The sequence below is a fragment of the Heterodontus francisci genome, chromosome 27, assembly GCF_036365525.1.
Source record: "Heterodontus francisci isolate sHetFra1 chromosome 27, sHetFra1.hap1, whole genome shotgun sequence".
NCBI classification, from domain to species: domain Eukaryota; kingdom Metazoa; phylum Chordata; class Chondrichthyes; order Heterodontiformes; family Heterodontidae; genus Heterodontus; species Heterodontus francisci.
In genome coordinates, this window is record NC_090397.1 from 56,802,951 (window position 1) to 56,819,006 (window position 16,056).

The 16,056-nt window shown below is 45.4% G+C and overlaps 2 protein-coding genes across 3 annotated transcripts in view; one reads left to right on the plus strand and one right to left on the minus strand.

Annotated features, from left to right (window-relative positions):
* Window positions 1-6,009: 6,009 nt before the first annotated feature.
* On the plus strand, window positions 6,010-8,512 carry LOC137385029 (small lysine-rich protein 1). The gene is made up of 3 exons (XM_068059771.1): window positions 6,010-6,326; window positions 7,729-7,793; window positions 8,222-8,512. The coding sequence occupies exons 2-3, from the start codon at window positions 7,791-7,793 to the stop codon at window positions 8,480-8,482; spliced, it is 264 nt and encodes an 87-aa protein (XP_067915872.1). The 5' UTR covers window positions 6,010-6,326; window positions 7,729-7,790; the 3' UTR covers window positions 8,483-8,512.
* Window positions 8,513-11,664: 3,152 nt separating this feature from the next.
* Window positions 11,665-16,056, minus strand: part of LOC137385031 (carboxypeptidase A1-like) — a 55,078-nt gene continuing 50,686 nt past the window's right edge. For both annotated transcript variants that reach the window (XM_068059776.1, XM_068059775.1), the window contains exons 10-11: window positions 12,507-12,591; window positions 11,665-11,901 (exon numbers count right to left, since the gene is read on the minus strand). In XM_068059776.1, coding sequence (XP_067915877.1) covers window positions 11,717-11,901; window positions 12,507-12,591 — 270 coding nt within the window. In that variant the 3' untranslated portion in view covers window positions 11,665-11,716. The remainder of the gene's footprint in view (window positions 11,902-12,506; window positions 12,592-16,056) is intronic.

The window sequence follows — 16,056 nt, forward strand, 5'->3', positions numbered from 1 at the left end:
CCTTGGGGTTTTCTTTTATCCTACCCGCCAAGCATTTTTCATGCCCTCTCTTAGCTCTCCTAATCCCTTTCTTCAGATCCTTCCTGGCCATCTTGTATCCCTCCAGAGCGATGCCTGTGCCCTTTTTCCTCAACTTTATATACGCCTCCTTCTTCTTCCTAACAAGACTCTCAACCTCTCTTGTCAACCACGGTTCCCTCACATGACCATCCCTTCCCTGTCTGACAGGGACATGCTTATCAATGGCCCCTACTATCTGCTCCTTGAAAAAGTTCCACATTTCGACCGTGCCCTTCCCTGCCAGCATATGCTCCCAACTTATGCTCCTCAGTTCCTGCCTGACAGCATCATATCTACCCTTCCCCCAATTGTAAACCTTGCCCTGTTGCACATACCTATCCTTCTCCATTACCACAGTGAATGCTACAGAATTGTGATCACTATCTCCAAAGTGCTCGCCCACCAACAGCTCTATCACTTGCCCTGGTTCATTACCTAGTACCAAATCCAATATTGCCTCCCCTCTGGTCGGGCAGTCTACATACTGAGTCAGAAAAGCTTCCTGGACATACTGCACAAACACTACCCCATCCAAACTATTCGATCTAAAGAGTTGCCAATCAATATTTGGGAAGTTGAAATCCCCCATAATTACTACCCTGTGACTTCTGCTCCTTTCCAAAATCTGTTTCCCAATCTGCTCTTCCACCTCCCTGCTGCTATTGGGGGGCCTATAGAAAACTCCCATCAAGGTGACTGCTCCTTTCCTGTTCCTGACCTCAACCCACAGTGACTCAGTCGGCAGATCCTCCTCGAAAATTCTTTCAGCAGTTGTTACACTATTTCTAACTAACAATGCCACCCCCCCACCTCTTTTACCACCATTCCTAATCTTATGAAAACATCTATAACCAGGTACCTCCAAAAACCATTCCTCCCCCTCACCTATCCACGTTTCAGTGATGGCCACAACATCGTAGTCCCAAGTGCCCATCCACGCCTTCAATTCACTCACCTTATTCCTGATGCTTCTTGCGTTGAAGTATACGCACTTTAACCCTTCTCCGTGCCCATCTGTCCTCTGTGACAGTGCTACCTTCCCCAATACCTCACTACACTCTTTGTCTTTCTGAGTGGACCCACTGGTCCCTGGATTACAAGTCCGGTTCCCATCCCCCTCCCAAACTAGTTTAAACCCTCCCGAACAGTACTAGCAAACCTCCCTCCCAGGATATTGGTGCCCCTCTGGTTCAGATGCAGCCCGTCCTGTTTGAACAGGTCCCATCTTCCCCAGAATGCAGTCCAATTATCCAAGAACTGGAAGCCCTCCCTCCTACACCATTCCTGCAGCCACGTGTTCAGCTGTGCTCTCTCCCTATTCCTAGCCTCACTATCACGTGGCGCCGGCAACAAACCAGAGATAACAACTCTGTCCGTCCGAGCTTTCAGCTTCCAGCCTAACTCCCTAAACTCACTTCTAACATCTGTGCCACCCTTCCTTCCTACGTCGTTGGTGCCAATGTGCACCACGACCTCTGGCTGCTCCCCCTCCCCTTTAAGGATCCTGAAGACGCGATCACAAACATCACGGACCCTGGCACCAGGGAGGCAACAAACCATCCGTGCGTCTCGCCTGCGCCCACAGAACCGCCTGTCCGTACTCCTCACCATCGAGTCCCCGATGACTAGTGCTCTCCCATTCTCCCTCCTTCCCTTCTGAGCCACAGTGCAGGACCCCGTGCCAGAGGCCCGGTCACTGCAGCCTGCCCCCGATAGGCCGTCCCCCCCAACAGTATCTAAAACTGTATACTTGTTGTTGAGGGGAACGACCACAGGAGATCCCTGCACTGACCTCTTCCCACCTCTAACTGTTACCCAGCTGCCTTTGATTTGTGGAGTAACGACCTCCGTGTAGCTTCTATCTATCAACCCCTCAGCTTCCCGAATGATCCTCAGTTCATCCAGCTCCAGCTCCAATTCCCTAACACGGTCTGATAGGAGCTGGAGACGGATGCACTTCCAGCAGGTGAAGTCGGCAGGGCCACCGGAGGTTTCCCTCACCTCGAACATTCTGCAGGAGGAGCACTGCACTACACTGGCTGCCATTTCTTTTATTCAATTACCCCTTAGTTAAGTACAACTATAGATATTAACAAAAACAGTAAATAGCTTACCTGCTCAGTCCTTTTTGGTTAGAGGAGGAGGGTAAAAAGGGTCTTATTATTAGGTTAGAGGAGGAGGATGGGTGGGAGACACTACATGTGTAGTGTCTCGGGTTTACTCAGCTCCACACCTTTAAGGAAAATACCTACCCAGGAGTCCTCGCTGCCGACCAGCTTCCGGTTCCTCCGGCGCCAAAAGAAACTCAAAGACAAGGAAAACAGTAAGTAAAACAGTAAGTACTTACTTTTAAAACACAGCTCCTGATGCCTTCACTCACCCACCGAAGAGTCGCTACCTTCTCCTGCTGCTCCGCCGGGAAATGACCTTCATTGAATAAAGTGGTGGAGGGTGTCAGCGACAGTGCTATCAAGCAAGCCTACTCACCAATGATCAGATTGGGTTCTGCCAGGACCACTCGGCCCCAGACCTCATTACAGGCTTGGTCCAAACATAGCCAAAAGGGTTGAATTCCAGAGGTGGCGTGCAAGTGATATCAAGGCAGCATTTGATTGAGTGTGGCATCAAGGAGCCTAAGTAAAACTGAAGTCAATGGGAATCAGCATGAAAACTCTCCACTGGTTGGAGTCATAGCAAAAACAAAGGAAGTTGCTTGTGGTTGTTGGAGACCAGTCATCTCAGCTCCAAGACATTGCTTTCTGAGTTCCTCAGTACACTGTCCTAGGCCCAACTATCTTCCGGTCAGAAGTAGGGATGTTTGTTGATTGCAGAGTGTTCAGTTCCATTCGCAATTCCTCAGATAATGAAACTGTCTGTGCCCACATGCGCAAGACCTGTACAACATTCAGGTTTGGGCTGTTTAGTGGCAAGTAGCATTTGTGCCACACAAGTGCAATAACTATTTCTAAGAAGAGAAAGTCTAACCACTTCACCTTCACATTCAATGGCATTGCCATTGCCAAATGCCCCACCATCAACATCCTGGGGATCACTATTGATCAGAAACTTAACTAAACCAGCCATATAAATACTGTGGCGACAAGAACAGGTCAGAGGCTGGGAATTCTGTGGCAAGTGACTCACCTCCTGACTCCCCAAGGCACAGGTCAGACGTGTGATGGAATACTCTCCACTTGCCTGGATGAATGAAGCTCCTAAAACAGTCAAAGCTCAACACCATCCAGGAGAAAGTAGCCTGCTTGATTGGTACCCCATCCACCACCTTAACCATTCATTCACTCCATCACTAGTGCACAGTGTCTGCAACATGTGCATTCTGCAAGATATGATGCAGCAACTCACCATGCCTTCTTCAACAGCAACTTCCAAACCTGCAACTTCTGCCACCTAGAAGGGCAATGACAGCAGACGGATGGGAGCACTGCCAAGTTCCCCTCCCAAGTTACACGCCATCCTGACTTGGGAATATATTGCTGTTCCTCTAGTGTTTACAGGACAAAATCCTGGAACTCCCTCCCTAAAAATACTGAGAGTAACTTCACCACATGAACTGCAGCAGTTCAAGGTGGCAGCTCACCACCACCTTCTCAAGGGCAATTAACATGGACAATAAATGCTGGCCTTACCAGTGATGCCTATATCCCGTGAATCAATAAAGAAATCATTGCATTTTTTTTTGTTCATGGGATGACTCACTAGCAATGCCAGCATTTGTTGACCATCTGTAATTACCCTCAAGAAGGTGCTGGTGAACCACAGCAGTCCATGTGGAGTAGATACTCCCACAATGCTGTTAGGAAAGGAGTTCCAGGTTTTTGGCCCAGTGATAATGAATGAACAGCGATATATTCCCAAGTCAGAATGGTATGTGGCTTGGAGGAGAACTTGCAGTTGATGGTATTCCCATGCATCTGCTGCCCTTGTTCTTCTAGGTGGTAGAGTTCACTGGTTTGGAATGTGCTTTTGAAGGAGGCTTGGAGCATTGCTGCAGTGTATCTTGTATATGGTACACACTGCTGTCACTGTGTGCTGGTGGTGGAGGGAGTGAATGTTCAAGGCGGTATTTGGGGTGCTAATCAAATGGTATGCTTTGTCCTGAATGGTTTGTAGCATCTTGAATGTTATTGGAGCTGCACTTATCTAGGCAAGTGGAGAGTATTCCACCACACTCCTGACTTGTGCTTTGTAGATGGTGGTCAGGCATTGGGGAGTCAGGAGGTGATTTACTTGCCACAGAATTCCCAGCTTTTGACTTGCTCTTGTAGCCACAGTATTTATCTGGCTGGTTCAGTTAAGTTTCTGGTCAATGGTAACCCCCAGGCTATTGATAGTGGGAGATTCAGCAATGATTAGACCACTGAGCATCAAGCGGAGATGGTTAGATTCTCTCATTGGAGATGGTCATTACCTGGCACTTGTGTTACACGAATGTTACTTGCCACTTAGCAGCCTAATGCTGGATGTTGTCCAGGTCTTCTTGTAGGCACAGACTGCTTTAGTAACTGAGGAGTTGTGAATGGCACTGAACACAGTGCAATCATCAGTGAATATTCCCACTTCAGAAGTTATGTTGGAAGGAAGGTCATTGATGAAGCAGCTGAAAATGGTTGTGCCTAGGACACTGCCCCGAGGAACTCGTGAAATGATATTCTGGGGCTGAGATGATTGGCCTCCAACAATCACAATCATCTTCCTTTGTGCTAGGTATGACTAGTCATTGATTAGTTGCTGCATCATGCTCTTTCATTGAGTAATCACTGCAGAATAGTGCAAGACATCCATTTGCTGCAACCAGAATGTTTTCATTTTCACACACATACTGAAGGTTTTGTCACTCACTGAGATACAGCTGCACCCCCTATTTCCCATTTTCATGTTGACCTTAAATAGTGAGTTCATCAACAATTGAGAAAAAGGCAAGGAATCTCATTATTTGTAGAATAAGCTTATCCTAATGCTTACATAGCACTTCTCAAAATGCTTCACATGCAGTAGATTACAGGAATGTATATACATGAGAAGTAGGTGTTTGTGCATTCCTTGGACAGCAGTGAGAAAAGAGTAGAGGGTAGGTTTCCTAGGAAACCTCTCTGCTCTTACCTTGTCCTTGTGGTTAGGAGAAAGTTAAGAAGAGGTTATTGGATTGGGAAGAGTACTAACATCTGCACACACCAGTTGCCCTGTTTCTATGCTCTATCATTCTATATCGATACTCCTCAGTGCTCTTAATGATGTGGGCATAGGCATCTGAGCCCCATGTTATTGCCCAGCACCTCTCACTCAATTCCCCTCATTGAAAGCATCCTTCTGGTTTCAGGAAGTTATTTATCCCAGGTACTGTGAGCCAGGGTATTAACTGTTTTAAAAGCAAAATACTGCAGATGCTGGAAATCTGAAATAAAAACAAGAAATGCTGGAAATACTCGGCAAGTCTGGCAGCATCTGTGGAGAGAGAAGCAGAGTTAACGTTTCAGGTCAATGACCTTTAATCAGAACTGATAAATAACATTTCTAATATTTGTCAGTTCTGAAGAAGAGTCACTGACCTGAAACATTACCTCTGCTTCTCACTCCACAGATGCTGCCAGACCTGTTGAGTATTTCCAGCATTTCTTGTTTTTATTAACTGTCTTAACTCAGGGCATCACCAATTGTCCTCTGCTGGAGCATTTCCACAGATCCTGACAGGGCATCTTTAAGGCTACTTATCTGTCAGATGCAATGACTTGCATTTTTTATAGCGCTTTTGTCCTCCCTGGAGTCATGTATCCCTGAGATGCCCTCCCTCTGGTCTATTTGTCTCTCAGATACCCTCACTTAGGGGCATATATCTATCTCAGCCAACTGCCAGGGAGTATCTACGAACGTGGCGCTTTCCTGAAACTGTTTCTAAGGAGACGTGGTGTAAACAATCAGTTTCAGCCCGAGCCGCAGGGAGGGTTTATGATTCGGGCTGTGACTCAAACTCCGGGCATGTGAGTGACTGGTAAATTCCTGAGAGAGGGAGAATCCACCAGCTCCCAACAACAGCCCGACCTTAGGGACAAACAGGAAAGTTTCTGAGTCCGAGCAAAGTTCTTGCCACTTTGAAGAAGTTCTTCCGCAGTCGGTCTTGCTCGTCCCAGTGTCTCCAAACCTCCTGTGACCTCCCCTTGTTCTGCTGCAGAATCCAACTCTGTTCCATCGGAGGTACATCGCAGAGGGAACCCTGGACATTTCCACCGCTGCCCCGTCAGGCACATCCAGTAAGTGTTCTATATCCAGGCAATTTTTCCCTTAGACAAACTGAACAGAGTGATGTAGATTGTAATGTTTTTTAAAACACACAAAACAGATGCTGGCAATACACAGGTCAGTGAATATGTGGAAGGATAATGGACAGGTTGGCATTAATGTTCCTGATGATGTAGGTAAGATGTTTCCACCTTCCAGGCAGACCTTAAGTAGGGCGCATCAATATGAGAGTCACTAATAAATCCAATAGGGAATTGAGGAGAAACTTCTTTACCCAGAGAGTGGTTAGAATGTGGAACTCAGTACCACAGGCAGTAGTTGATGCAAGTATTATAGATGCATTTAAGGGAAAGCTAGATAAACACATGAGGGAGAAAGGAATAGAAGGATGTGTTTTGATGAAGAGTTGTGGGAGGTAGCTTGTTGGGAGCATAAACATGGATTTTCTTTTCGTTCATGAGATGTGGGTGTTGCTGACAAGGCCAGCATTTATTACCCATTCCTAATTACCCTTGAGAAGGTGGTGGTGAGTTGCCTTCTTGAACCCCTGCAGTCCATGTGGGGTAGGTACATGCACACTGCTGTTAGGAAGGGAGTTCCAGGATTTTGACCCAGTGATGGTGAAGTAACGGCGATATATTTCCAAGTCAGGACGATGTGTGACTTGGAGGGGATCTTGGAGGTGGTGGTGTTCCCAAGCGTCTGCTGCCCTTGTCCTTCTAGGTGGTAGAGGCCACATGTTTGGAAGGTGCTGTCTAAGGAGCCTTAGCGAGTTGCTGCAGTGCATCTTGTAGATGGTACACACTGCTGCCATTGTGCATCTGTGGTGGAGGGAGTGAATGTTGAAGGTGGTGGATGTGGTGCCGATCAATCAGGCTGTTTTGTCCTGGATGGCGTCGAGTTTCTTGAGTGTTGTTGGTGCTGCACCCATCCAGGCAAGTGGAGAGTATTCCATCACACTCCTGACTTGTGCCTTGTAGATGGTGGACAGACTTTGGGGAGTCAGGAGATGAGCTACACGCCGCAGAATTCCCAACCTCTGATCTGCTCTTGTATTCATAGTATTTAAATGGCTGGTCCATAGTGACTATTTTAAATTTGAGGCTTTGGGGGACCAGTGAGGTCAGCATGATGGGCAAACATGACTTGGTGTGTGGAATAAAGTTTGGGCAGCAGACCTTTGAATGAGCTGAAGCTTATAGTGGGCAGGGTATGTTGCCATCCTGGAAATCACTGGAGCAATACAGTCTGAAGGTGACATAGACATGAAGGAGGGTTTCATCAGCAGATGGGCTGAGGTAGAGGCAGGGACCATCAATATGCTGAAAGTACACTGTCATTGCAATGTCACTGATGGATTTATCAGGTACTGGCTGCGTCAATGATTAATGTCCAATTGCTCTTTTTCTCTAGGAGATGGTTGCCTTTGAACATCACTAGAAAGTTACTCACCCTGCGATCCATTCAATTTCACAATGGTACAGTATTGATTAAATGTCTCTTTTAAGGGTGTTTATACTTTAATGGAGGCAAGCTTTGTCCATCAGTTTCCTTTCCAAAGTTTCACTAAGTCCTGTGCCTCTGCTGGGGTGAGAAGAGACAACTGGACAGAAGTCCACCACTTCTTTGATTAATCAATGGGAGTTGGGTGACACGGATTCATTGACAACCTCCTCCCCCATCTCTTCCAATTCTCCAGCAGGGAGAATCCACGGGCTCCCATGGCATCTCACGCTGCCCATGCCTCAATTTCTTGGCAACTTGGGGCGGTAACTGAGAAGGTTGGTGGAGTGCCATTAGCTACCAGTTTCTGTTGGGTGCTGTTGGGGATGCTCAGCGTTTGGCACCTTCCACTGTAAGTGACCATTTGGTGCAATAAAGTTGAGCTTGTCTGCTTCTGTTGCAGCCCACCAAAAGCAGCAAGCCAAAGGGAAAGGGCAACAGTGCCGGCGGCAAGAAGCGCAAGGGCGGTAAGCAGGGTGTGCGCGGCAAGAAGAAGAAGAAGAAGGACAAGAAAGAGAAAGGTTCCAAAGTTGAAACTGAGGTGGATATTCTGAGCCCAGCAGCCATGTTCAACCTGTACTACATCTCTCACAATGTGGCCGCCAGTCTGGCCTTTCGAGGCTTTGACTGGCCTGGGAGGGCAAAGAAAAAAGGACGGAGGTGAATTGACTAAATAAAGAAAGAAAAAAAGACATATACAGAGAAATAAATATTTTTACATGTCACTAACGGGACCAAACATTTTCTCTATTCCTCAGTCTGGGCTGACTCTTGAGGGTACGTTTCATTCCAATTGCCTCACCTCAAGGCAGGCTGAGTACAGTCCCATTGGCACTGGGTGCCATCTGATATTTTGGCAAGCTGGCAGAAGCCTGAGAGAAAGGGGGGGGGTGGTGCTTGGGACGGGTGGGGCATAATAAAGAACAGAAAATTGATTGGTTTACCGACAAAATACAATGGTGGGAACATATATCTGGGGTGTGCTAGAACAATAGAACCATAGAAAAATTATGGCACAAAAGGAGGCCATTCAGCCCATTGTGTCTGTGCTGGACAAAAAATCTAGCCACCCAATTGAATCACTGTTGCTCCAGTGTTAAGCAGCTTGCAACAAAACAGGACACTGACTGTTGGGACAGCTGAGAGAGATAAGCTGTACCTCACCCTGGGCAACTGTAGAGAAAAAATAAAAACAGAAAGTGCTGGAATTATTCAGCAAGTCTGGCAGCATCTGTTGAGAGAGAAGCAGAGTTAACGGTTCAGGTCAGTGACCTTTCTGATGAAATGTTAACTCTGCTTCTCTCTCCACTGATGCTGCCTGACCTGCTGAGTATTTCCAGCACTTTCTGTTTTTATTTCAGATTTCCAGCATCTGCAGTATTTTGCTTTTATTGTAGGGAAAAAATACTAGGTGGATATAAAAGATCCACAGCATTAGTCAAAGAGTAAGGGAGTTCTCCTGGTGGTCTGACCAACATTCCGCCAACACCACCAAAAAAGGTTAAGTGGTCATTTATCTCACTTGCTGTTTATGGTCAGATTGTCTGCCAGATTTGCCTACATTACACCAATGACTACATTTCACAGATAGTTCATTGCTTGCAAAAGCACTTTGATATGCCCCAAGGATGTAAAAGGTGCTATATAAATGCAGCTTCCCTATTTTTTTCATTTATTCTATTTAAAATGATTGATGTGATGCAAGGTACAGTGTTAGAATTTGAAGGAGGAAATCTGAACTCTTCTCCGCCCCCTCCGCCCCACCCTGCCAAACTAAAGGCTGTGGATGCTGGCAGTCAATTGATAATTTCAAGCCTTGATATCGATTTTTTTTGTTGGGAAAGGTATCAAGAGATATGGATCAAAGGCCGGTCAATGGAGTTGAGGTACAGATCAGCTATGATCTAATTGGCTCAAGGATCTTAATTGCCTCCTGTTCCTATGGCGTTATGCTGCCCTTGTACCCAATATGATCTACTGTACTTAAATGTGGTGTCAACTGCTCAGTGCCATTGGCTGGGAGCAGGTCAACGATGGCCCCTTTCACCAGAATGGTAGTGACTGGAGGACCAAGAGTAAAGGAACAAGCAAGTAATGAAAAAGAACTCACGAGGTATCTTCTCTTTCTTCTTTGGCCTCCTTGTCTCGAGAGACAATGGGTAAGCACCTGGAGGTGGTCAGTGGTTTGTGAAGCAGTGCCTGGAGTGGCTATAAAGGCCAATTCTAGAGTGTATATTCATGAGGTATATTCAATTAAATAAAGGAATCCTAACCCTGTAATTAGGGCGTTCCCAGTTCCAGGCTCAGTGGTGTCAGGGTATTATTAGGTTATGCTGAAGATCCTGTGTTTCTGTAACATAATCTCTGATTTGGAGGAAATTTCATTCAGGCCCCTCCCTGCCTGCTCGCAGCCAGTTTTTCATTGTATTTCGCCTTTCCCCCCTTCAAGGTATTGACTCCCTCCTGGTGATCCTTCCACAGGCACCAGTGGCTATCCAACTCCTTATCCAAGTATGTGCTGACATTGAGAGTCCATGGGCTATTTTACTGTAGAGTCATTACAGCCATGCCCAACGACCCCCCCCCCCCCCCCACCCCCGGCCCAACAAAGGAGTGGGAGTGCTGGTCACTGAATAGTGATCAGGGCCAAGAACTCTAAACAATCCTCCCATGCCTTTCTCTTACCTCCAACCCAATGGAGATCTCAGCACAGACCGGAGATCAAAATCAACACTTTGCTCATCTGTGTGGCTCAGCAATATACCTGATAGGGGCATTTACCCACTGAGCCAGAGGGGCAACTAAAATCCTTCTTGATAGAAAGGCAATCATTTAGCCAAAATTTTACAGTCAGCTTTCTGCATTTATATATTCCCTTTAATGTCGGAAAATGGTTCAAGGTGCTTCGCAGGAGTGTAATAGGATAAAAGTGAACTTCGAGACAAAGGAGGAGATGTTAGGAAGGGTACCCAAAAGTTTGGTCAAGAAGTTAGATTTTAAGGAAGGTCTTAAAGGACAAGAGGGAGGTTGAGAAGCGCAGATGTTTAAGCACATTTAGGCTTACACAGTGTAGCACTGAGGGAGTGCAGTATTCTCAGAGATGCCATCTTTCAAGTTAGTTGTTTAAGTGTCAGCCTTGGCTCAGTGGTTGCACTCCTACCTCTTTGTTAAACTGAGGCCCCGTCCAACTGTTTATCTGAACATAAAAGATCCCATGGCATTATTTGAAAAGCAGGAACATTCCCCCAGTGTCCTGACCAACATTTATCCCTCAAACAACATCCCCAAAACAGATTATCTGATATTTTTACCTCACGGTAGATGTAGGACTTTGCTTTGTGCAAATTGGCTGCCACATTTGTCTACAGAAACTGCACTTTTCCAGCTTGTGATCATGGGAGAGTTTATAATGATTGGTTTACTAATGATTGGGGAGCGTACTGCATGAGGTTGTTCAGTAGCTAGGGTGAACTTTTATGATCCTGACAGTTTTTTCCCTCTTTTTTTCAAAACTTCTTTACAAAACTACCACCCAATAATGTGAGGTAAACACAGCATCAGATTTCTCGACCACTCAGGATAATTTGGTTTCTATTTGTCTCCAGTTTCAATAAGAAAACATTCACCTCAGTCTGAAAGAATTGGATTCCAGACATCAGCCAGGATTGCCCCTTTTTGCTCTTCATTTTTTGAGGGGTTGTGTTGAGTGAGGGGTGTTGCTCATTCATATACATGACAATCCATGACAGAAATACAGGTAAACCAGAAGCAGTTTAATAGAACTTGTTGCAAATTACAACATGTTTGACAGATTGAATGGCCATAAAATGCCAAATTTAGCCACAACCCGAACTCTGTGTTATCCCGAATGCTTCGGTGCCACCAGTTGGTGCAAAGGTCACGAGTAGTTGCTAACATACTCCATGACTATCTTCATCGCCAGCCAAGTCTCCTGGGCGGTTGGCAGAATCTGAGAAGCTGGGAGTAGGAAACCATAGCGACCAGTGTCACGGAGTTCAAAGGCGAAGGAGTACTTGATGCCCTGGTCATATGACCAGTCAATGCTGCCTCCACTGGCCTGGTCTGAAATGGAAAAGGAGAGAGTAAGAGAAACATTTCAGCCTCAGAGTGTTTTATCATCTCAGGTTATGTGTCTCCTCCTTCAAAGAAAGAGTGACTTGCATTTATATAGTGCCTTTCACAACCGCAAGACATGCCAAAGTATTTTACAGCCAATTAAGTTATTTTTGAAGTGTAGCCACTGTTGTAATGTAGGAAATGCAGCAGCCAATTTATCCACAGTAAGCTCCCACATACAGCAATGAGAAACAACCAGATAATCTGATTAAGTGTTGTTGGTTGAAGGATAAATATTGGCCAGAGCAGCAGGGAGAACGCCCCTTAACCTTTTCAAAATAGTGTCAGGACTTTTACGTCCACCTGAAGGAGGAGGTGGGGCTTTGGTTTAACGTCTTAACTGAGAAATAGCACCTCTGACAATGCAGCACTCCCTCAGTACTGCACTGGGTGTGTCAGCCCAGATTTTGTGCTTAGCTCCCTGTGCCTTGAACCCGTGACCTTCTGACTCATGGAGAGGAGTGCTACCAACTCAGCCAAGGCTGATCCTAAAAGAAAATAGCTATCTCCCCAACTACGTGACTGTTACTGTGCATCATTACTATACTTACAGATTGCTTCACAGATGGATCCAATCCTGTACTGTGTTCCATACAGTGAGGCTAAAGAGTTGACAGCGTAGCTAGCGATTTCCATCTGCAGGGAGCAAACAGAGCACCTCACTAATCACAAAATTCCTACTTCCCATAATACGATAGAATTCTTCATTAAGATGGAGAGTGATGTAATTGATTCTGAGACTGGGGTCCTCAATCTTAGTAAAGGAAACTACGAAGGTATGAGGTGCGAGTTGGCCATGATGGATTGGGAAACGTTACTTAAAATGATGACAGTGGATAGGCAATGGGAAACATTTAAAGAGCACATGGATGAACTGCAACAATTGCTTATCCCTGTCTGGCGCAAAAGTAAAACGGGAAAGGTAGCCAAACCTTGGCTTACAAAGGAAATTAGAGATAGCATTAGATCCAAGGAAGAGGCATATAAATTTTCCAGGAAAAACAACAGACCTGAGGTTTAGGAGCAGTTTAGAAATCAGCAAAGGAGGACCAAGGGATTAATTAAGAAGGGGAAAATAGAGTACGAGAGCAAGCTCGCGGGGAACATAAAAACTGACTGTAAAAGTTTCTATAGGTATGTGAAGAGAAAAAGATTGGTGAAGACAAATGTAGGTCCCTTACAGTCAGAAACAAGGGAATTTATTATGGGGAACAAAGAAATGGCTGACCAACTAAATGCATACTTTGGTTCTATCTTCACAAAGGAGGACACAAATATCATACCAGAAATGTTGGGGAACACAGGGCTTAGTGAGAGAGAGGAACTGAAGGAAATCAGTATTAGTAGAGAAATGATGTTGGGGAAATTGATGGGATTGAAGGCCGATAAATCCCCAGGGCCTGATGGTATGCATCCCAGAGTACTTAAGGAAGTGGCCCTAGAAATAGTGGATGCATTGGTGGTCATCTTCCAAGATTCTATAGACTCTGGAACAGTTCCTACAGATTGGAGGGTAGCTAAAGTAACCCTACTATTTAAAAAGGGAGGTAGAGAGAAAGCAGGGAATTATAGACCAGTCAGCCTGACGTCGGTAGTGGGGAAAATTCTAGAGTCCATTATCAAAGATTTTATAGCAGAGCACTTGGAAAACAGTGGTAGAATTGAGTAGAGTCAGCATGGATTTACGAAAGGGAAATCATGCTTGACAAATCTACTAGAATTCTTCGAGGATGTAACTAGCAGAGTTGATGAGGGGCAGCCAGTGAATGTGGTTTATTTGGACTTTCAGAAGGCTTTCGACAAAGTCCCACAAGAGATTAGCATATAAAATTAAAGCGCATGGGATTGGGGGTAGTGTATTGCGATGGATAGAAAATTGGTTGGTGGACTGTAAACAAAGAGTAGGGATAAATGGGTCTTTTTCCCAATGGCAGGCAGTGACTAGTGGGGTACCGCAGGGATCGGTGCTAGGACCCCAGCTATTCACAATTAATGATTTAGATGAGGGAACTAAATGTAATATCTCCAAATTTGCAGATGACACAAAACTGGGTGGGAGGGTGAGTTGTGAGGAGGATGCAGAGAGGCTTCAGGGTGATTTGGACAAGTTGAGTGAGTGGGCTAATGCATGGCAGATGCAGTATAATGTAGATAAATGTGAGGTTATCCACTTTGGTAGCAATAACAGGAAGGCAGATTATTATCTGAACGGCTATAAATTGAGAGAGGGGAATATGCAGCGAGACCTGGGTGTTCTCGTACACCAGTCGCTGAAGGTAAGCATGCAGGTGCAACAGGCGGTAAAAAAAGCAAATGGTATGTTGGCCTTCATAGCGAGAGGATTCGACTACAGAAGCAGGGATGTCTTGCTGCAATTATACAGGGCCTTGGTGAGGCCACACCTGGAATATTGTGTGCAGTTTTGGTCTCCTTATCTGAGGAAGGAAGTTCTTGCTATAGAGGGAGTGCAGCGAAGGTTCACCAGACTGATTCCTGGGATGGTCGGACTGACGTATGAGGAGAGATTGAGTCGGTTAGGATTATATTAGCTGGAGTTCAGAAGAGTGAGGGGGGATCTCATAGAAACCTATAAAATTCTCACAGGACTTGATAGGGTAGATGCAGGAAGGATGTTCCCGGTGGTGGGGGAGTCCAGAACCAGGGGTCATAGTCTAAGGATACGGGGTAAACTTTTCAGGATTGAGATGAGGAGAAATTTCTTCACCCAGAGAGTGGTGAGCCTGTGGAATTCGTTACCACAGAAAGCAATTGAGGCCAAAACATTGTATGTTTTCAAGAAAGAGTGAGATATAGCTCTTGGGTCTAAAGGGATCAAAGGGTATGGGGCGAAAGTGGGAACAGGCTACTGAGTTGGATGATTAGCCATGATTATAATGAATAGTGGAGCAGGCTTGAAGGGCCGAATGGCCTACTCCTGCTCCTATTTTCTATATATGTTTCCCATGGTCCAGTCTGGAAGACGAATCATAGAAATTGAGAACAGAATGAGAAAAGGTCATTCAGCCCTGTATCATGGGATCTACTCAGTCCACAGGGAATTTTTCTTTAATTAATCATTCAGAGGATGTGGGTGTCACTGTTATTGCCCATCCATATTACAACTAAGTGGCTTGCTCGGACATTTTAAAAGGCAGTTAAGAGTCAACCACAATGCTGTGGGCCTGGAGTCACCTACAGGCCAGTAGATTTCCTTTCCCGAAGGATATTAATAAGCCAGATGTGTTTTTACAACAATAAGGTAGTTTTATGGTTACTACGACTGATACTACCTTTTTATTCCAGATTTATTCAATTGAATTTAAATTTCCCCACCTGCTATGGTGGGGTTTGAACTCAATTCCCGAGATTATGAGGCCAATAACATAACCACTGTACTACCATACCAGCCATTTATACTTCTCCTATGACTCATATACTGTATCATGGGATCTACCTCGCCATATACTATCTTGCAGGAGAGTTGTATATAAATGATCCCTGTTACTAAAGTGTAAAAAAAGGAAAGTGCAAAAGAACAAAAGACTTGCATTTGTATAGCACTTTTCATGACCACAGGGCATCCCAAAGCACTTTACAGCCAATGAAGTATTTTTTGAAGTGTAGTCACTGTCGTAATGTAGAAATCGCAGTAGCTAATTTGTGCACAGCAAGCTCCCACAAACTGCAATGTGATAATGACCAGATAATCTGTCTTTTGTAATGTTAATTGAGGGATAAATATTGGCCAGGACGCTGGGGATATCTCCGCTGCTCTGCTTCAGAAAAGTGCCATGGGATCTTTTACGTCTACCCAAGAGGGCAGCCAAGGGTTTGGTTTAATGTCTCATCCAAAAGACAGCACCTCTGACAATGCAACATTCCCATAGCACTGCATTGACTTGTCAGCCTTGATTTTTGTACTCAAATCCTAGAGGGAGACTTGAACCCCCAACTTTGTGATTTAGAAGCAACAGTACTACCAGCTATGTCACAGCTGACACAGCAGAATGTTGTGCCTCTTCACCATCTTCACTATTCATCCCTGTTCTGCTATTCCTCCCACCTGCCACTCCCCTCCTGACAATCTCCTGCCAGATGCAG